Raw genomic sequence first — 23,045 nt, forward strand, 5'->3', positions numbered from 1 at the left:
TCCTCCAAGTTCTTTTTTGTTTCAGAGGTCTCAGTCCATGGTCAGCAGACTCCATTGCTCTGGGCCTGAGGTGAGGCAGAACATCATGGTGGAAGGGTGTGGCAGAGGAAGGCTGTCAGCTCATGGCAGCCAGAGCGGTGACAGGGGCAGAGAGAAGTCAGGGACAAGATACAAGGTGTAGTCCCCAAGCACATGCCTCCAGCAACCTACTTCTTTCAGCCATGCCATGCCTGCTTATAGCTACCATTCAGTAGTACATTCTTTATTAATCCACTAATAAGGTTACAGCCTCCATGATCTAGTCACTGCTTAAAAGCTCCATCTCTGAACCTCGCTGTATTGGGGGTTATGCTTTCCAAACATATACTTTGGGGAGTGTGCTGTGTGTTGCTTTTTCCCTTCCCTTGGAGCATCCTAGTGCTGTGTAGCAAACATTGGAAGAAGTGTTAGATCCTTTGGATATTTTCCAGTTTAAAGTGCTCATAACTAGAGTGATTCTGTGGTGGGAAGTAGTCCCATGGGCTGTGAGGTGGAGAATGTGCTTGAGAAAGCCACTTCTTTTACCCCAGAGTGAAGGTCTGTTAAAACCTCACATTTGTATTCCTTCGTAGTGAAGATGGTGCACTTCTGGTTCAGGTGCACTGTCTCGGGGAAGGAAAAGGGAATCGATACTAATCCAAGCAATAGACTAGCATCGGAGGATTTCAGAATGTATTTAGGCATTAGTGAATTACTGTCAATTCTCCAAGGGCATGCTCAATGTAGATCTATAATGGAAAGCTCTCCATCCTGTTTTATATTTCAAATGAAGCCACAAAAGTTCCATCCAGATGAGCACGGCCCTATTTCATCTTTTATTGCTATTATCATTGACCACACACACAGACGTGGCTAGGAAAGTAGAGTTGGAAATGGACTGACAGACCTTGAAAGAACCTTTTGTCTCTAAAATGCAGTACAGCCCCTGGGTCATTTGTAGCAAGTTCAGTAAAAGCTGAGTTCTCTGGTGCTTAGACTGAATATTTAAGTAGCTCCGGAGGTCACTAACAAATGCAGATAAAGATGGGCTTTGTCAGAACCACTTATTCATGCAGAGTAATAAGGAAGGTAGAGTCACTGACTAGAAAGTGGGAGGTTATGTGATATTCTAATGCCTGTTTAAGGAGTGTGTGTTAAGCTTCAGGGTATTCTGAGTGTATAGAAAACAGTCAGTCTTCTAGAGTTTTGTTACCTGTAGTTTTGTTACCTGAATCCAAGGAACATAGTCAATGCATGCAAAATGGATGTCTTTTCATAATACAATTTGCAAAACAAACATACATAATCCTTGGAATCTATTTTTATTCTTTCTTGGGAACATTTTTTGTTTTCCTATTCATTCTACAAAAGAGCACCAAGTAAATATTGATCTTATCTCTTCTTGTTGTGTGAGTCCCAGTGGATATTTCGGCTCCTACTAGTTACTCAGGACTCAGTGCAGCTACTCCTTCCTCTAAGTCTTTTTTGGTCCACTTAACATAAAGCAGCCTCCCTTCTGTCCATGGTTCTTTCCCATACCTCTATTTGGTTGTCCCATACCCCTGTTTGGTAAGCACACATACCTGAAGTTTTCTTGCTGAGTTGTTTTGGGGCTTATTGTGTTTCTTCCTATGTTAGTCAGTTTTCTGATACTATTAAAGAATGCTTGAGGTAATCAGCTTATAAAGAGAAGAGGTTTACCTTGGCTCATAGTTTTAGAGGCTACAATTCAAGGTCATTTGGCCTCATTGCTTTGGGCTTGTCGCAGCACATCATGGTGGAAGCATGCGGCTGAGGAAACCCAGGAGCAAAAGAAAGTGATAGAAACTGATGTCCTACAGTCCCCTTTGAGAATACACCCCAATGATCTAAAGAACTCCTACTAGGTCCTATCTCTTAACATCTCCATTACCTCCCAGTACCACCAAGCGGATGATCATGTACTTAACCTGTGGGCCTATTGGGGCAGGGGGCATTCTAGATTCTCTATGTAGAATCTAATTCCATAGGAGCAAGACTTGGGATGCCTCTTTATTGCAGCTTTCCTGTGTCTTGCACACTGGAGATTCTCCATGAAATCTGTCGAATGAGCCAGGATACTTCGCTCAATTGCTCTGACATGTGCTTTCCCTCTACACTTGGGAAAGATTGAGCAACTGCCTGTTGGGAAGGTATTTACTACCTCATTCATGTGTCCTCCAAACAATTATTGAATAGCTGCTGGGTGTCAGGCACTGCAGTACAGAGTACTTATAGGCAGGCAGGCAAGTAAGCAGACCATTGTGCCGATGTTCTGATGACTACATGGAGGGACACGTGGGTTGGTTCCTGCTATAGTGCCCTCAGGAGGGTTCTGGCTCAGCAAGGGGGTCAGGGAAGATTCCAGAAGGAGCTGACTCTGAAACTTTATTGTCCTGTATCTGGAGTTCTTTTGGAATGAGTCTTTTCCCAACTGGGGAAAATGCCATCCCACATTATCCTTACCATCACCGGATCTTACTCACCCCCCTTTTTTTTTTAAATTTTTTATGTGGTGTTGAGGACCGAACTCAGCGCCTCGCATGTGCTAGACGAGCGCTGTACTGCTGAACCACAACCCCAGGCCTCTTACTCATCCTTTTCCTTCAGATTCTTTGGGTTCTTCTGGCAGTTAAATTTGCAAAGTGCTAGGGCCTGTTTTAAACCTCTGGCCATCCAGTGTGCTGTGTCTTCTGATACAACTTCACCCTTAATGTCGTGTGGAGAAGAGAGAACTACAAGTGGCTCCCTCTTCTTGATATGAGTAGTGACAAGTCCTTATTCACTAAAAGACTGTGCTGAAGTCAAACTTAAAGACAAGCTTTAGGGGAAGAGGGAACAGCATCTGTGATAGGGAGGCAACCCTATGCTCTCCATGGCATTTATTCTCTAAGTTTTATGGCATTTTCCAGGCTACTTATTTGCAGAATGTAGTTCTACAAGTCTATTGTATCTCAAAAATTTTCCTGGAAATAGAAATGCACCCCATCAACAAGGCCCCTTCTCACCAAGCACTCTGCAAGCATTGAAAACAACTTAGTTTCACATTGGGTCCATTACCTCATTACCTATGGGAAATGGGAGCATTTGGTGTACCATTTCCTAAATTTTTAGGTCCACAGCCAACTCCACAGCTTAGGTGTACTTCTTTTGGAACTTTTGTTGAGTTAATCATGAGTTCTTGGTCCACTCTCATCATTGGTCCCTTTGGGTTATTTATTGATTGATCCACTTAACCTTTTTCCACTATTCTCCATTTCCTTTTCTAAAGGTGACAACTGGGTTCACATATGTCTTTGCATATAACTTTGTAAAATGATTAATATTGCTCTGTGTGTCTATACTTTTAAATTTCATTAGTTAAATGGGGCTCTAGAACTCATTTGATTTCTTTCCTTTATGATTAGAATACTATTTTGGAGATCTCTCTGTGTTGCTAGGAACATGTCTTGTGGCTTCTAATCACCAGTGTGTCCTGTAGGGTGCATCTCCGGTGTTTTACTTATCAGTCCCACAAACAATGAACACCCAAGTTGCTTCCCACTTATGATGATCATGATTGATGTTGTGATAAAAACCGTTGAACATATCCTTTCTTGCACCCAGAGCTGTTCTAGGATATATGCCCAGAAGAGGGATTTCTGAGTCATAATATTTGGCTAAATACTCCCACCTTGCTCTCTAGAAGAATTGCATGTATTGATGAGAAGCCCCAGAAGTGCATAAATGTTTCTGTTTTCTCATGTTTCTGCCAACTTCCTAATTTCTTGGCAATGGTATTTGTGTGACATCTTGTTTTGGTTTGCATAGCTCTTATTACTAATGAATTTGGGCATTTCTCCATACACTAGCCCTTTGCATGTCCCTGTCTGTGAATTGCCTGTTCATATCCTTTGACCGTTTCTCTGTTGGTCTTCCAGTCTATTTTCTCATTGATTTGCCCAGATTTGTTCTTTCTTCTAGAGACTAGCCCTTGTCAACTTCAGATTTTGCAAACATATTTTTTCAAATCGACACCTCTTGATTCATCAGTATGATGTCTTTTAGTGACCAGAAATAAATCAATTTTGATTTGATCAAATTGATCAATTCCACCCCCCCCCCATGATCAATGGTATTTTGGATCTTATTTTTAAAATTCTTCCTCAGGCTGTATATATGCATCCTAGATTGTTTTAAGAAGTGTACAAGTTGAATTATATTAAGAAGCTTTTAAAGAGCTTTGTTTTCCTCTGGTTTTGTCCTTTTACTGTCATTAGCTGATTTGACATTGATAGAACAGTAGATAGATATTATGGAGTTGGTGTGATTTTTCAAATGTGCTGAAAGCATACAGATTTTTTTTTCCACTTCAAAGTCCTGCTGTGATCACGTTGACAAACATACTATCTTTAGTTTACTTTCCTGGACTATATTCTTTATTTCTGTCTGAGATACTTATTTATTTTCCTTAGCAAGCTTGTGGAATCAGTAGAAAGTATTTCTACAGCCAGACATAGCCTTGATTTCTCTGGGCCATAGGCTATACACCCACTTCTATTAGATCCTCAGGACACTTGGAGATGGGCAGGCATTTCTTTTTCCCCTTAAAGATTCTCCAGAGATGCCTGCATTAGAATGCTGCAACAGCCTTAATCCCAAATGCTCTTTCACTACTCAGGTGGATGCTGTTGTTTGAAGAGCAATCCGTTTGTGTTTAAATGCACTCTCCTTCGATTTCTTCATGTTGTGTGTGTGTTTTTTTGTCATTGAATGAGTCACACACTTCACAAACCTCAGAGCTGGCAGCCCCAGCCAGGGGATTCTTGGTCTTGGAGACTATTAACTGTGAAGAGAATCTTGAGGAAGTTTCCCAGGATAGCTACTTCCTAGATATATCAGAGAGGCATTTAGTTTAAAAAAATTAAATTTTTAATGGACAAAATTTTGCATATTTACAGTGTACAAAATTCTGTTTTGAAATATGCATATATTATAGAATGGTTAAACTGAGCTACTATATGCATTATCTCACATATTTATACTTTTTGTGGTGAGGATAAGAACACTTAAAGTCTGCTCCTTTAGAGGTTTTCAAGTGTACTAGACATTGTTATTAACTGCTGTTACCTTGTTGTAGAGTAGACTTCTTGAACATATTCCTCCTAACTGCAGTCTTATACCCTCTGGCTACCTTCTGGGGAGTGGTGTTCTTGATGGTCACAGTGAGTGTGTTACCAACATTCAGTGTCTGAAGGGTTGAGTTGTCAAATGTCCTACAATTCCTTGGGAAATCTGAAACAATAAAACTGTTCAGTCCTCCAAATGCCAGCAGTGCCCCCATCAAGAAATAATCCTTTAAATTGCTTCAGTATACAGATGAAGAAAACAAGACCCAGAGTAGTGTGATAAGTGCCAAAGCTCATAGAGCTAGACTGAAACCTGAACACAAGTCTCTAGATACCCAGGCTGTGGGCTTTCCATGGGTACAAATAAGGATTGCATGAGTTTATTCCAGGATCTTCTTTTGGATGAATGAGACATTCCACATGCACCCCAACCATGCTGGGGTTTTTTTTTTGTTTGTTTGTTTTGGTGTCAATGGACCTTTATTTTATTTATTTATATGAGGTTCTGAAATCGAACCCAGTGCCTCACACGTGCTAGGCAAGTGCTCTGAGCTATAACCACTGAGCGACAACCCCAGCCCCCATGCTGTTGTTTCTAATCTTTCTCTTTTTCTTCACCTTTACTGGTTACAGCTGAGCTTGGTGATTATGATCCTGATGAGCATCCTGAGAATTACATCAGTGAGTTTGAGATCTTCCCCAAGCAGTCACAGAAGCTCGAAAGAAAAATCATGGAAATTCATAAAAACGAACTCAGGTAATGTGGGTAGACATTTATGAAAGAGAGATGAGAAGGTATTCTTACTGCAGGAACTGAGGAACTCACGTGAAGCAAGAATATTTGTAACACATAGGTAGACTGTTTCAGGTAGCAGAGCAATTTATCTGAGCACTGTCAAGGACACCCAGATATCCTCTGTCAATAACAATCTCAATAGTGTGGGGAATGGTCTAGGAATGGTCAACAGTTACAGAGCTACACGTTTTCTCCTACTTAAGGGTTTTTAACCACTCTTAAATAAATCATCCTTGCCAATTTTGAATTTGGTGTTGCTTCTTTTCCTCCTGTGGATGGAAGCATTGACTTCAAGTGGAGCAGAATCCATTGGCAAAGTTCTGTTTTTCACACTGCTTCCAAGATGATAGGATTTAGTGCCTGCTCCTCTTTTCCTTGTCTGAGATGTTTCAGGATGGTAAGTACAGAGTCATCGTGGTAGGAGAACCAAATTGCATAGTACTCACTATGTACCAAGCAGTGTTCTAGGCATCATGTATATATTGACTTCATTTACTTTTCACAGTAACCTAGGAGATAGGTTCTATGGTTGTTCCCATATTATAGATGAGGGAACTGAGGCACAGAGATTGAGTGATTGAGCATCTTACACATGACTAGTGTCAGAGCTGGGATTTAAATTCAAGCATCCTGGGTGCAGAATCTGTGCTCTTAAGGCTATGTGGAATAAAATGAAGCATGCTTAGGAATCATCACCCACTTGGAATTCAGATAATTCAGATATTCTAGTCTGCATTAGGGTTTAGATCCTGTGCAAATCACAGAAGAAATCCTTTTGATAATAATAGTAAGCACAGGCAATGATATGACAAATATTGATGAAGAATTGCAAGATCTGAGGTGCTTTCATCTTCTGGGTTTCTGGTAATTATGAAGAAAATAGTGTCACTGGATGATGAATTCTGGAACAAAATTGTCCCATTATGAATGAGTGCTAGAGCTTCCTATTTTATGCAGACACTCCCCCTTCTGGTGAAGTGTGGGCATTCAAAGTGGCTGCATATTTTATCTTGGAAAGGGTAGCCTTCATTCCTAGAAGTAAAAATAATTAGACCTCAAAACATACTTGTTTTAGAAAGTAGCCTACCATTTCCATGGGTTAGAGTATTGCTTCCTAATGAAAAGTTTTGTGAGAAAATATATGAAATCCTTACTCTTCTTTTTACATTTTAGAGACTAGGGTGCTAGAGATAACAATAAAGTTCCAATATTTTGGGTGAGGGGTCTATGTCATAGGAGCATCCTTCCTAGAGACCATAGAGTAAGGGCTCTTGGATGAAGAAATTGCATCCATTGTGTGGATTGGTAGGAAAGGTCTTCTATAACCAGAATTTTCAGGGTCTTAAATGTTTAGAACACATTATAATAAACATTACTTGAGTGCTTACTGGATGCCAGAACACCATGAAAGAGCTTTATATGCCTTATTCCATTAGTACTCCCAAACACCATGAGGTGGGCACCATTAGTGTTCTCAGTGAGGGATGAGGAAAGTACAGCCTGGAGTGGTCGAAGGACTTCCCTTGATAGTTATTAGCAGACTCAGGACTTGCATCTTGACGCCAACATCCACACTTTTACTCCTTTGCTGATCAGTCCTGAGAGGCAGGTAGATGGGCAGATGTTTCACCGTGTCACCATAGCAATGGCCTGCAAGGATGGACACCAGGTGGGAGAGGAGGAGGGGTAAGTAATGTCTACCATTCAGAGAGCCAAGGACCTGAAAAAGAATAGAAGGAATGAAAATTGAAAAAAAAAAATCTTGAGCGACATGGCAGTAAGATTTGGTGACCAAACTGATTTTATGAGGAAGTAGGTAAACTGAAAGATTCCAGATTATTTTTAACAATCAGAAAGCTGTGCATTGGACCTGTACCAGCTCCCAGATTTGTTGAGATCTCTGAAAGTAGTCATTGGGATCTAGGGATCAGTCAGCCACTGCTTATAAATCTCAGAAGTAATTTCCATGGCTTGATCAGAACTGCAGCTCTGTGTATCAACCAGGAAGCCCCGGAAAGGGGTCAGAATCACAAGTCCAAGGGATGCAACTGCCAGGCATCATGTGTCATTGCAAGGGCAATTCCAGGGCATATTTTCCTGTATATATATATTTTATCTTTCCCAAGTAGACACACACTTGGTTCTGCCTCAGTACTGCAGAGAGAGATTTTAGGTTGTGAGAGGAGGACAAGAAGAGTAGAAGAAGGTGGTAGTGCAGAGGAAGAGGAATTTTCTGCAGTTGGATGGAAAGCCTGCTGTGGAGGTCGAGGCTGCTCTGGAGCGTTGGTGGACATAGGTGGAGAATGTGTTGATGTTGTGTGAGGAACAGGGTCTTCAGTTGGGTTACTCCGCACACTTCCACTGTGAGGAGGGGGTCACAGAAGAAGGAGACCCGTGCTAGGCTGCACCCGGGCATGTATCCTACTCTCCAAGTTGACCACTGTACACGTGACCCTCCTCACAGCAAAGGGATGATGCACAGCCATTGACCTGTTGTTACAAAGACTTCCTGAGAAGACACCAGCTGGCCTTTGTTGGGGTAGCAGGGCCCCAATACATAACTTGGCTTCTGAACCAGTTGAGAAAGAAAACAAGATAGATAGTATAGAGTTGCTTGAATATTAGCAGAAATGATGATGATGATTTACAGAGAGAGAAACATTTTCACCTTAGGGAGGCAGTTTCAAAATCCTTTCCCAGATATTTAATTGAGTGGAATCATTCAAATTCTATGCTCACTGAGGAAGGGACAAAAGCGTCTCTACTGGGGGGGGGGGGTACATTTCTCATGGAGGGAAAAGGACTTTTCTCCCCCAGGGAGGCTACACACTACTTGAAGGTGAACCCTAAATGGCCTGGCAGACAGGCAGGAATAAGAGAGTTCTTTGGGGGAAGAAAGTGAGAGATTCTGCAGTTTTGAGGTACTGCAAAACAGAATGGAAAACTGAGATTTGGGTAATGGTTTCCTTGGATGAAGTGCTTAGACTGCTTGGATATTTAAGAGATTGGTGTGTGAAGATTAAGATTCATGCCTGGATCCACTATCCTTCCTTAAATGCCATATGGCTTATGCTTTATCTATGATTGCATCGGAAGGCAGGATAGAGAGAATCCATGGTTTTGAAAACGTGATAGTACTTTGTAGTTGTTGGTCACCTCTGAATCTGTCAAGGTCAGCTAGATTTTGCTGAGGACAACCTCCAAAGCTCAGTGGCTTACTGTAAGAAAGACTTCCTTGCTCTGTTTTGTCCACCTGAGGTCAGCTGGGGGACTCTGCTTGTCATTGTCACTCAGGGCAGCCATCAGCTTTATTTTGCCAGCTGTTGAGCCAAGGGAAAGAGAGCCTTGGAAAGTCTTGCTTAACTTGGAAGTGATGCATGTCACTTCTGCTTAAAATTCACTGGTCAGAAGCTGTCCCAAGGTCCTGCCTAATAGCAAGGAAATGCAATTCTACCCAGTGTCTAGAAGGTGAAATGAGCTAGAACAGCTTCTAAACAACCCTTAATGACCTTCACAATGTCACTGACTGATAGAGTTGGTTTTTTGTTTTTTGTCCCCACCCCCCTTTGTTTTCTTTCTTTTAAAAAAAAAAAATAGGCTTTACTTTTGGAGAAGTTTAGGTTCACAGCAAAATTGAGGGGGATGTACAAGGATTTCCCATCTGCCTTCTTCCCTCTGACATGTATGGCCTCGCAGTTATTAACATTTCTCTTTGGAGTGCTATATTTATTATAAATGATGTGCGCATGGATACATTTTAATTATCCACGGTCTATAGTTTACATTGGAGCTCACTCTTGGTGTATATTCTGTGAGTTGGGGCAAATGTATAGTAACATGTATTCACTATTAAAGTATCATACAGAATTGTTTAACTGTCATAAAAATCATTTATCACTATCACCTAATCCTTAGAAACCATGGATCATTTTGTGTTTTCGTAGTTTTGATCTTTCCAGAATATCATAGTTGGAATTATACAGCATGTAGTTTTTTCATATTAGCTTCTTTCACTTAGTAATATGTATTTATACTTCTTCCATGTATTTTCCTGACTCAATAGCTCATTTCTTTTTGGCATTAAGTAGTAATCAATTGTCTGATGTACCACAGTTCATTTATCCATTCACCTACTGAAGGAAAACTTGGTTGCTTCCAAGTTTGAGCAATGTTACTGTGTGTGGATTTTCATGTGGACATAAATTTTCAACTTATTTGGGTAAATGCCAAAGAGCCTGATTGCTAAATTCTATAGGTTTAGCTTTTCAAGAACTATCAAACTATTTTCCAAGGTCTCTGTACCATTTTGTATTCTCACTATTTATGAATGCGAGTTCCTGTTGCTCTATATCCCTGCCAGTTTTTGGTGCTGTTGGTGTTCTGATTTTGGCCATTGGAATCACTAAATAGCTAATAGAGCCTTATTTTAAAAGACTTCCCAGAGGCATCTTTGGGCCTCTTGTGAATGAGAGGATATGGAGATGTGCCATTCACATTATTGAGCAGATGTCAATGCTAAAATGGATTGACTCTGAATAATTCTTCGAGATAAGTTGTAGTTAAATATTTTTTACTTCATGAGCCACATGGTCTCTGTTACCACTACTTACCTTAGCTTTTGTAGAGAAAAAGCAGACATAGATGATTTTAAACAAATGGGCCATGATTGAATAAAACTTTATTGGTAAAACAGGCAGTGGGCCAGATTTACCCCACTGTTCCTAGTTTTCTGTCTCCTGGTCTGAACATGGCAGAGTAGGTCTAGATTCAATTTCTGCTTCACTCTCCTGCCTCCTGATGATTTTAAGACAACAAGAGCTGTATTTAAACAAAATGTGCATGAAAAAGAATCTCCTTTAACTTACAGACTTCATTGAGTTTCGGGTGTAGAGATGAGGTCCTAGAACTGGGACTGATTTAAGAACAAGTTATTCCTCCTTCTAGAGCCCTCTAGTGGCTGGAAGGAGTCATCACCACAGTCTCTGGGGACATGATTACTAATTTCTATTTTTGGCCCTCTTGATTTTTGTTTTCCACAGCTTTAATCATAACCATCTGGGTTCAGAGGAAATACTCACTCCATTAGTTCTGAGGGTTCTTAGAGGAGGTTCAATATAAAAAATAAGATACATTTCACTGTAAGGAGCTTGGATAAACTTCTCTGGAGGCATTTATTCTAGAGTTTCTACTCTGTCTTTCATCTTCTCATCACCAGTTTATCAGGTTGTCATTAGGAAAAAAAATTACATTAACTTAAGTCCAAGGCCATAAGATTTTAAATATTCAAAATCTCAACTTGCAGTGAAGCTGGTTTGATGAAGCAGCAAAGTCATCCAGTTAGCTACCACTGCAGTGGTCTAGTGCATGAGGTTTGTGCTGTAAGCAGTCGTGACACTGAGTGTGTTTTATAGAGAGCAATTATCTCTATTTCTCAAGTCTCACATTCTCTGTAAATCATGTGCCCTGGCTTCCTAGCAAGGAGTGATAGTAATATTTAGCTTTCTAGAAATAAGTGCCCTGTTATGAAAAATAATCTTTAGCTGTTCTTCTGATGAGTGGATCACAAGAGCCCCTTAGGAAATGTTTTTGTCAGCTTTGAGAAGAGTGTTCATTGAGTAAAAGGAAGTGGGGGAATTTCAATTATTTTATAGCCCATTTCTTCAGATGCACTTTCTTTCTGTCCTTTCTCCTCCCTCTTTCCCTTCTCCAGTTCCTTCCCAAACCCTCAAATCTCTCTTCCTGATAGGTTATCAAATCCATTTTCATTCTCTGTTCCTATTTAACATAAAACCTTTGTTACAAATAGGAAGACAGAATGATTTGGCATCACATGATCCTCCTATGAGAACTAGATCCTTGCATTTTGTGGCCTAGAGTTAGGGACATCTTTAGAGAGAAATGGACCAGGGGCAAATGCTGTATGCATTGAAGTTGTAAATGTTTTATATACAGGTGAAATCTGGCCAAAGTGACTTGAAAAGAGAATGAGCCTTGACATCACGGTGCAACGTGGCTATGAAGGAAGTAGTGAGATTGTGTTAAAAGTAGGAGTCAGCCATTACTTAACTCATTCTGTGAATATTTCAATGAAATTGACACAGGTGAATTAAAATAGGCTGAAAATCATAACCTTAAACTTCTTTTTAATGTTATTAATAATCATTCACAAATATCATTCACTAATATTATTACTTCATTAATAATAATAATGAATATTACCACAAATCATTTACCTATTACATTTTATCAAAATAATAAAGCTCTAAAAACATAAATATTTATTTCAAAGTTACCATAAATGGTATATTTGTTGCTCAATTTTTTAGGTGCTTCATAAATGGGATGATGGAACATAATGGGTTAATATATCCTGTGGTTATTCCTGATATGTAATTCTAACTTACAGGTTAGAGCTAAAGACTGAACTTTTGATGGGACTAATAGCAGTGCCTATCATTCACTAAGGCACCCTGCCATCCATGATTCCTCCATGCCTCCATTCATCTTTGCACCTGTCCATTCATACAACACACCTAGGGCAGCTCTGCATGGAGAACTGCTGTAGTGTTGAATTGCTTACTGCAAATCTTCAACTGCCTCACCATCAAGCTGGGGTCCTCATGGTCACCCACACTCCCCCGTGATCTCAAGCATTCAAAGATTTTATGTAAAAAGGAATATCTATAGAGCAATAATTAATTTGCTTCCTACTTTTTATTAATGGAAGAGAGCTACAACTACCATTCAGAGCCTTTGGTTCTCATGAGATTTTACCAGCTCCCAAAAAAGCAGATTGATACCTAGTTACTACACTTGAAGGACCCTTAGAGTCCAAATCAGGGGATATAAAATGAACGTCCTTGGGCCACATTCTGACCTAAATGTATGTACCTTGGGCCAAATAGTAGTTTTTAAATTTGTTGCCATAAAGGTTTAGCTTGGCTTACAACTAGGGGATTTAGTGACCGGGATTCCTGACACTCATAGGGCAGCATTCAGCAATAGTACCCTTTGGAAGAATCATTTGCACTCTGAGTTGCCATCCTATCTGCTCTGTCAGTTCACCTTCTGCCTCCCCATACCAGGTTCTGAGAAATTAAATTCTCCAAGGCTACACAATTATGAAGCAATAGAAACCTGAGTTTCTGTGTAATGTGCTCTCTAATCTTTCTCAGTTGCTGCTTTCCTATAAGTTGTAGTCCTGCATGACCTCGGGGTATCACCACTGTACTGTCTCCCTCGGAGCATGGCAGTTATCCAAATTTGCAGTGTTTTATCGAATGCTCTGCATAGAGATGGTCCTTAATAGCCCCTTAGGGGTTTATGAGAGATAATATCCTTCTCTAAGTAAAAACTTGGAAGTGGAGCATTTCACTTCCAGTTAAGATATAGAAAAGCATGCAATATTGATCTCCCCTAACTTCAAACTAACACCAATGCAAAAGGTAAACCATAAATTAACATTTTTGAGCTCATTTGAGAACTGAAGTTGCAAAGAAACTCAAATATACTAAAAATCCCAAATGGCCTTCCAATAAGAGACTCACAATTATTTTGGCTTTTGGTGGAATGATGGAAAGAGAAGGAAATTACCAAGGTCAGGGGTTAGGGGACAGTGAGGCCCACTAGCCAAATCTTTAACCTACTAGAGAACTTAGTGAAGATGTCCCTCTGAGGCACTCCAGATACCAACCATGGCAGGGTAGCCTATGCCAATGGCAGGGGACAGGACATCAAGAAGAAGAAAGATCTTCTTTCATACAGAGAGTCAGGGATGGGATTGAAGAAACGGGTTTCCTTGCAGCCCCCCAGTTCTGCGGCCAAGCTGTAATTCAGAGTGCTCTGTGGAGTCTCATGGGTGGTAAAATCCTAACCTGTTGAAGGGCAAGTCCTGAGGGTGCTCATAAACATTTGAATCCAGTGTTGCAGAAAATTTAAAGTTACAACAAAGCTAAATCTTAAGTTGCAACCAAGTTGTAATAAAAATTAATTTAACTCAAATTGAGAATTTTGCTTTTCAAAAAGAGAACAGTATATTGTTTTTCTCCCTCTGAAGTTAATTCTGGACCTTGAAGGTACCAAATAGGTCAGGTGGACCCAAATCCATTCCCTTGCCTGCCAGCTGCACTCTGAGTAGCCCAAGTCATTCCTGGAAAAGCCCCTACCTCATCCCATTATTAGTGGCAATTAATAACTTTCATTCATTCTTTGGGGCTGTATGTTTTTGCACTCTATGTGATAGTGTGCTAAAGGAGGATCAATAGGAGAAAGGTTGTTCCTCTTTGGCTAAAAGAATTCAGAACAGGCAGGAGAGAGATATATAGTGAAATACGTAATTACTTGACCTCACCTAATTTATTAGAAAAAACATCTCTTTGGAGAATTGCTAGCTCTTAAAAAGAGAATTCTACTAATCACTGGTCTTTCCCTCTAAATGTCTCATTAGAGACACTATTAATCTTAGCAGAACATATTCTGGTGCAACATTTAAAGGATGGAAAATCTTTATTTTCCATTACTGAACAGAGTTTTTGGCAGAAACAAATATCTAATGGGAGATTTGAGGAAATGGAAAAAAAATCCATTTAATTGCTTTTGTATCTTCTTGGAAAACCAATTTTTAAATGTTTCTTCCTCAGTAAGCTGGGGGCCTCAGGCTACTGGGGTCCCTGCCTTTTCTCCTTTGGTTTTGATCTCTTTGCCTTCTGTGAACATTTGTAGTAAGCCCTTCTCTGTGTATGATTTTTAAATTTAGATCTCTTAAATGCTTAGCCAGTGGAGACTTGTAGTTAAATTCAAAGCAGTGGTACTGACTCTTCTCTTTATTTAAAGATGAGCTTTTGCTTTGCTCTATCTCAGCCTCCTACCTGACATTTCCCCTCAGTGAAGGATTTCTGACTTCAGTCATATGTGGGCCTAGTAAAGGAAAAAAATGAGATTTTTGAGGATGAGGAACTAGATAAAACAACCCTAAAATTCATATGGAACTGCAAAAGACCTCAAATAATCAAAGCAGTCTTGAGCAAAAGGAACAAAACTGGAGACATCACACTACCCGACTTCAAACTGTACTATAAAGCTATGGTAATCAAAACAGCATGTCATTGACATAAAACAGACCCATAGACTGGTGGAATAGAATAGAGAGCCCAGAAGTAAATCTACACATTTACAGTCATTTTGTTTTCAACAAAGATGCTAGTAACACAATGGAGAAAGGACAGTCTCTTCAATAAGTGGTGCTGGGAAAATGATATCTACATGCATAAGAGTGAAATCAGACCCTTGTCTTTCACCATATACAAAAGCCAACTCAAGATGAATTAGACTTAAATTTAAGACCCAAACATTTCTGACCTCTAAAATTTTGGTTTAAAGTTTCTCAATGTTTGAAAGCCATAGAACTAGAACCATACAATGCTTATTAATTTGTCTGACTTCTTTTGTTCAACTGTATTTTTTTGTGATATTTATCTATCTTGTTGTATGTACCTTCAATTCATTTATTTCATGGCTGTATTATTCTATTTTTATCTCTTTATAGATATTTGAGTTTTTTTTGTTGTTACAAATATAGCACTACTATGAAACTTTTACATATGTGTTGGTACAACATACATTAGTTACTGTTGCCTATCTGTGAGTGAAATTGCTATATTTTAGGCCAAACATTTTTATTGAATGTAGATAATGCCAGAGTGCTTTCCAGATTTGTTCTACTAAATTGCCTTTCCATAGTAGTATATGGGGGTTGTTTTGTTACACATTCCTAGTAGTGCTTGTTTTTGTTAGTCTTTTTAATTTAGCTATTGTATGAATATGTTAATACTTTCTAATGGCTTTCATTTACAATTTCTTGATCATAAAGAAGTTGAGAAGATTTTCATGCAGTTGTTGTATCCTTCCTATTTGTTAAATGCCTTTTAAGTATTTTGCCCATTTCTTTCTGACTTTCTGGTTATCTGGCTTTTTAAAAATTTGTTTATTAATTTATAGAAGCTTGAGTTTAAGGGTACATCCTCTGGAGCTGGGCATGCAGTGGTTATGTGTTTTCAGTTAGAAATTAGATACCATATTGGACTTAGGACGTCTAGAGTAGTGCTCAGAAAAAAGACCACTTACCAAAGAAAAATTATTCACTGTCTATCTTAGTAGGTTTTCTGTTGCTATAACAATATACTAGAGACTGAGTACCTTATAAAGAAAATGGGCGTATTCAGCTCAGAGTTTTGGGATTCAAGAGCATGCCACCTGAAACCCCTCACCTCTGGTAAGATCTTTCTTGCTACATCACAACACGACAGAAAGCACACATGGTGGGAGCATATGTGAGAGGGACAGATCACATGGCAGGAGGCTTCATGAGCTATCCTTGGTTTTTTAGTAACAATCTACTCTCATGTGAACTAACTGAAATAGAATGAGGACTACATGAATCCCTTGGAAGGCAGCACTCCCAGTGACCTAACCACCTTCCACTAGGCCCCACCTCTTAAAGGTTCTATCACCTCTCTCATCACAGTGGGGGCCAAGCTTCCAACACAGAAGTCTCTGGGGGACATACTCAAACCATATCTAAACCATACCACTTTCTAACATGAACTTCTGAATAATAATCTTTCACAATCAACTTGTTCCCAGAACAATTTTTTTTTTTAAAAAGTGGACTTTAAAGTGAAACTTGAATTTTAAGAATAAATAATGTGCCAGGAGCAATGGTGCATGCGTGCAATTCCAGAGGCTGGGGAGGCTGAGACAGGAGGATCACAAGTTCAAAGCCAGCCTTAGCAAAAGCTAGGCGCTAAGCAACTCAGTGAGACCCTGTCTCTAAATAAAATACAAAGTAGGGCTGGGGATGTGGCTCAGTGGTTGAGTGCCCCTGAGTTCAATCCCTGATACCAAAATAATAACAACAATAGATGTATGATTTACAAAAAAGGCAATGGCAGCCTAACCAATCACAAGAATGGCTAACTGTCCAGAGCAGAGGAATTCTGACTAGTGAGGACCTTTCAAGTGGAGTGGTGGTTCATCCTGGAGCAGGGCAATGGCCTGGGACTGAGGGAGGACAGGGATGCCCTGACCTGGTCCTGGCTCACTTTGGCTCTGTCTGGGTGATTAGGCTGAAGGTTTGTACTGAAGGCCATCAGAGTGGGTTGCACAGCTTCAGCTGTTTTATTCTAGTGTGTATGTGGGTGAGACGAGTGTGTGTGTGTGTGTGTGTGTGTGTGTGAGAGAGAGAGAGAGAGAGAGAGAGAGAGAGCAAATCCAATATTTGGATTCAGTAATCATTTGTTTTCTAATAAAAGTTAAAATACTGCAAGAACTTATAAAATAGGCTTGGAGAAATACCTAGGGTTTTGCGAAGAATCTTTCAAACTCTCCTTTTCCCATTCCTGTCAATATAGTTGGTGACTTTCTTGAGTGTGTTGTTATTTTATCAAGAGGAGAAAACAGTTAAACTGACTGTGTTTTGAGAAGAAAACAATTCACAGAAGGAGTTAAAGTTAGGATTTCCTGGATTGAAAGGGCCCCATCAGTATGAATAAATAAGCATTCTCCCCAAGTATACTGTATCACAGTGAAGTTTCAGACACTAAAACTGAAGAAGAAATCTTGAAGAGCTTCAGGAAGACTTTATTTTCCTAAAGAAGACTTTGAGGTAATTCCTTAGGAACATTCTGAAATAGATGGATTTCAAAATCAACACTTTATTTAAAAGAAACAGGTATCCTATTTGGCAACCTTCCTTTTCTTCCCCAAGTTCCTGTGGATAATAGGAAAAACATTAGTCAGAGGATATACAAGAAAGGATTCCATCTTTAAGGATCCAGGCCAAACATTCACAAGACAGCAATGGTTCTGGGTGATTTGGACTATGGATGGGCCAAGCAGCCATCACAGAGGGCAGGCAACTGCACTGGGAGAAGTTGGGCAACTTTGACCCCTTCCTCTGGTTGGCCTGTGCTGAGTCAGGGGCAGCAGTGGGCTTGAGCTGAGGTGTCCTGTGCATGAGCAAAGAAATTTCCAGAAGGAACAAAAAACTTTACCCCAGATCAAGAGACATATTCTTCCCACACGGCACATCTCACCCTTGCCTACAACATCTGGAGGCCACTTTGCTAAAGGGATGTATACAAGGTGAGCATCCAAACAAGGATTGCCAAGCACTTAAGAAAACAACTCCCTGAGAGACTGACTCAGCCCCAAAAGGACCCTCACCAAGAAAGTAGCCTTCATGGAGCAAATAGGATTGGACCTTCCAAGAAATGAACAGAAATCCTGAGAAGGCGAAGAGGCATTCATGTTCATGAAATAAAAACAGGCTGCTACTTCACAACACAAAAAGACATTACATTGGAAATGCAATGCTTAATTGATATTTTAAAAGACATAAATAAGATGAAAAACAGAACGCACAGAGCAGAAGAATGAATTGGTAAGCTGGAAGTTTGAATTATGAAATAATTCAGGATGTCGTGTCAGAAGACAGAGATAAAGAGAATGAAATGAAGGTTTAAAAGGCATGGAGACCTAGAAGCTTCAAAATACATTTACTAGGGCCTTTCAAAGGAGTTACACACACACACACACACACACACAGAGTGTCTAGAGGTCAAAGGGGGAGTGGGGAAGGGAAGAAAAAGATAAAAGAAATAACCAAAGTGTTGTTTGTTGGATTAAGATGCTCCCTGGACAAATAGGAACAAAATTCATTTTCAAAAATAAAAATGAATTTCTGTTGTTTTCCAAAGCAAATTCTTCTTGGTTGTTAGTTATGTAATTATCTTTGGGGAATGATTCTGATTTTATATAGTATTATAAGATATTAATTATAAATGTGACATTTTAATGTTAGCCAAAGTGGGGTCTTTGAAATGTTGCTGAATTCTTGGTGTTTAAGTTGGCCCTGAGAGAACTTCAAGGTCATCTATATTTGTAGTCTCCTTTTCCTCCCCTTTGAGTCCAAGACCTTGTTTACCACCCTAGAGGACAGTCTGGGTCTAGTGGTGGAGATTTCCTTTCCAAATCCAGGGCTTTCTGTGGAACGGCTGACAATTCTTTGTTGGCTGGATGGCTCTGTTTAGGCCTGTTGATGGAGTAACAGGATTGACCAGTTTCTACCCCAAGCAAAAAGAAATGCCATTTACCCTGGATAATCTTTTTAAAATGAGAAGGAAAGAAACAGATGCTGAGTTTTATTTTGTATTAAGATTGAATTTACAAGGACCTGTTTGTTGGTAACTTGATAACCTTGATTAACTGTATGGGTCACTGGAGTTCTCAGAAGACATGTGAGCATATTTTGGAACAATTCGCTAGAGAATGTGAGCTCAGATTTCTTAACAAAGGGCTCCTCACGGTGAGAAATAATTACCAGCTTTACCGATTACTATTCATTTAGGGATTTTTCTCTTTAGTTTAGAGTAGTATATTTGATGGATTGAAGGGACTCCATGTTTCTTATGTTTCCTGTTTTAACTCCCTAAACTTTTCTTGTGTGATTTTAGAGGCCAGAGCCCACCAGTGTCTGAATTTAACTTACTCCTGAAAGCTCACACTTTGGAAACCTATGGGGTGGATCCACATCCATGCAAGGTAACTACCCCCTACAGCAGATCACCACATAATGATTGATTTGCCCAAAATAAAGTTAGTTGGTGTTCGGGTCTGGTAGAACCCTCTTAGGAGATTTCCACAGCCTGAACCACAACTCCTAATTGGAAGGGGCACTAGTGGGTTGTGGTCACTACTGAGTCAGAATTCCAGGGGTGCAGCTGGGAAATCTCCCTCTTCATCAAGGAGTTTTGGCAGTTGATTTTCTCTAAGCCTCTAAGAGTCTTCCAGTAACTTGCTAATTGTAATGTAGGAGCCACTTTTTCTAAGTTACCATACATGGGTTTATTCATCAAGTAGATGTTTCTTTTCTTTTTTTTTTAAAGATAGAGGATCCCAAGAGATTTGCTTTCAAAGCAATTACCCAGCAAGAATATAGTCATTAAAAATGGGAAAGTGGAAGGAAATAAAGAAATATTTCAAATTACACCATGGCATTAGTAGTACTTCTTTTTATTTTTTCCTTTACTCATAGTATTTGGCAGTATTTCTCATAAGGGTGAAACACAGACCATCTTTAGCAGAATCACTTGTGCTCCACCCCAGATCTACTGAGTCAGAATTCTGGGGGTGCAGCTGGGAAATCTCCCTCTTCATCAAGCTCCTAGGGATGCTGTGTACATATTTTCCAAAAATGACATACACAGGCAATATACATTGCCTTTCCACATTTTAACTGTATATCAACCAGACACTAGCACTAAAACTAAACTAAATATATCAGTCAGGTTCTTAAATATAATTTGTTGGGCTATATTGGAAGTAGTGACAACAACCCACTAGTGCCCCTTCCACATAAATCCTAGAATATTTATGTGCCCAGATTGGACCAACTTATTTAGCTAAGTACCAGTTTTGAGTGTTCAGCTCAGGCTGTTCATTAGAAGCACCTTGGGAGCTTCATAAACATCTGCTGCCCAGAACACACCCTGCCTCCATTATATCAGAGTCTGCTGGGGAGGAGAACCAGGCTCCCAGATGATTCCATTTGTAGCCAAGGCAGTGTACTTGTCCACATTTGGCATTTGCATCCTACACAATTGTTTTAGGATATATTCCAGCTGCCCCTTTTAGTAATGTTTTAAATCAGTCTATTCCACTTAGTAATTTATATTTTAACCAGAAATTGAGCCTCTTTTTTTCTTATGGATTACTTGGAGACTGAGTTGATTTTGTTGTTGTTATCCCTTGGTCTTACTTGACTGAGTGTTCCTTGTCTAGGCTGTAGGCCAATTAGGCTTTTCTGGACATTTTTATATTGCAAAGATCAGAAGTCCTAGTTGGTTTGAATCAGAGAAGATACTCAGGCATTTTGTTTCATTGTATTAGAGGGCTAATGGTACCAAGAACAGTTTACTTACATTATAGAGCTGATCTAGAACTCAGGCAGCCCCAGAAGGTACTTGGAAATAGATGTGATGTTTGGGAGTAATATGTATACTTCCAGAAGGTTCCTGGTGAGGCAGAATGTCCGTTACAAAAAAGGAAAAAGCTACAGCTTCCTGGACCTTGCCCAGGTTTTGAAAGTCCTGTTCTTAGAAATTTCATCTCAGAAACTTAGTTTATTGCTACAATCATTGAACTTGACCGAAAATTAATTCAGGGTGAAAATGAGTAAGCATGCCATTTGTCATTTTCTCTATCTTCCTCAATCCAACAGGTTTTTATTTCTGTTTTTAGGATTCAACAGGCACAACGACGTTTTTAGGATTCACTGCTGCAGGCTTTGTGGTATTCCAGGGAAATAAGAGAATCCACTTGATAAAATGGTGAGTATTTCTTTGGAAAACTGGCTTACCACTTTTCGTCTTCTTCTTTCCCACTTCCTCCCTTTGGATTTTTATTTCCATCTCAGGTAGAATGTCTAGAATTCATTTCTTTGCCTTGGAACTTCATCATAAACGAATCCCAATCTAGATTGCCCTAAGTGGGAAACTAGATTTATAAAACTAGAGTCACCTTAGGGTACCTAGACTTGGGGGCTTTGCATTCAAAGAGACATTATATTCACCAGAAACTCCTAATGATCTGACTATATGAGGGAACTCAGGCTGGATCAGAGTGAAATAAAGGTATAAACTCCTAAGTCTATTTGTATTGCTATAACAAAATATCAGAAGCTGGACAATGCATAAAGAAAAGAGGTTTGTTTAGCTCATGATTCTGGTGACTCGAAAGTCCAGGTATTATGGTGTCAGCATCTGGGGAAGACCTCTTGGATGAGCCACAACATGGCAAAGAAGTAGAGGAGAAGGATAAGTAGGCAAGTGCAAAGAGCCTGTGTGCACGAGTGAAAGCAAGAGACTGGGGAGGTACTCTTTTATAACAACCAGCTTTCTTGGGAAATAATACACTCCTGTAAGACCTAAACTATTCTGTGAGTTCAGCATTAATCCCTTCTTTCACAAGGGTGGTGATGACATAGTTACCTCCCACTAGATTCCATCCCCGAAAGATCTCACCACCTTTTAATACAACTACATTGGGGACCAAACTTCCAGAAGATGGAACTTTAAGAGACAAGCCATACTCATACCATATCAGTTCCTTGGAGCAACTCGGGGCCCACTTTCTCCCACTCTTCCTCACACTCCTGTCCAATCCTTTGTGCGAACTCACTATTTGTCATCCAGCATTATCAGTGAAGTTGCTATTGGAAATAGTAGGCATGTCCACTCAGAATGGCATGCAGATTAGGAGGACTGAAGGAAGAAGGGTCAGATCCTCATCTTTCTGAATTGCTTGAGCCCTGGAGTAGTTAGGTTAAAACATGGTGCATCTCAAATGTAGAGTAATTTCTTTTGATCTTGTTTTATTTCTGAGCATATTGAGGGCTGGAGATAAATAATCTCCAGATGGTTCATTTCTGACTTCTCTATCTTGTCTGCATCTTTCTGGTGTTCCTGGTTATGGTACTGATGTGGATCTCATTCTTCCTGGCTTATTCTTAGGCATATGTATTTGTACCTACTTTGTACACACATGTTACTAAAGAAAATTTTCTTATGTTAATCCTAGTTGTGTTTTTTTTAATAATCCAGTAAACTGTGTCACTCTCAAAAATCCTCCACCTAAGTTAAAACAGATTAATTCATTTAAGTGATTAATGAATTTAAGTGATATATTAAGTGCAAATAAGAGTTTTGAGTTTTGAGAGTGCTAATTGTGGAAGAAGAGAATAAGTGGGCACAGAGGGGGGCTGAAAGTGTCAATTGAGTAGAAGCCAATGAGAGGACAAGGAAGCTATTTAGAGAAATTGGGGTCTTAGAAAAGAGCAGACAGTGTAGGGAATGCAGTGTACATTGGGTAACTGATGCTAATCTAGTACAGAGGGTTAGAAAGAAAACCAGGTGCTAAAGAGGGAAGATGCTACAAGAGGGAAGAATTTGACAGCAGTTTGGGAATAAGTCCTGAGGCTAATAGAATCATGCCACAGAGGTTCAGGTAAGTGAGAGAGAGTATTACCTGTTCTTTTTTTCCCCAGAAAA

The 23,045-nt window shown here is 39.7% G+C and overlaps 1 protein-coding gene across 2 annotated transcripts in view; it reads left to right on the plus strand.

Annotated features, from left to right (window-relative positions):
- Window positions 1–23,045, plus strand: part of Frmd3 (FERM domain containing 3) — a 251,189-nt gene that overhangs the window by 171,581 nt on the left and 56,563 nt on the right. For both annotated transcript variants that reach the window (XM_027955620.3, XM_027955619.2), the window contains exons 6-8: window positions 5,778–5,901; window positions 19,452–19,539; window positions 21,238–21,326. In XM_027955620.3, the coding sequence (XP_027811421.2) occupies window positions 5,778–5,901; window positions 19,452–19,539; window positions 21,238–21,326 (301 nt within the window). The remainder of the gene's footprint in view (window positions 1–5,777; window positions 5,902–19,451; window positions 19,540–21,237; window positions 21,327–23,045) is intronic.

Source organism: Marmota flaviventris, chromosome 13 (assembly GCF_047511675.1).
Source record: "Marmota flaviventris isolate mMarFla1 chromosome 13, mMarFla1.hap1, whole genome shotgun sequence".
Taxonomy (NCBI): domain Eukaryota; kingdom Metazoa; phylum Chordata; class Mammalia; order Rodentia; family Sciuridae; genus Marmota; species Marmota flaviventris.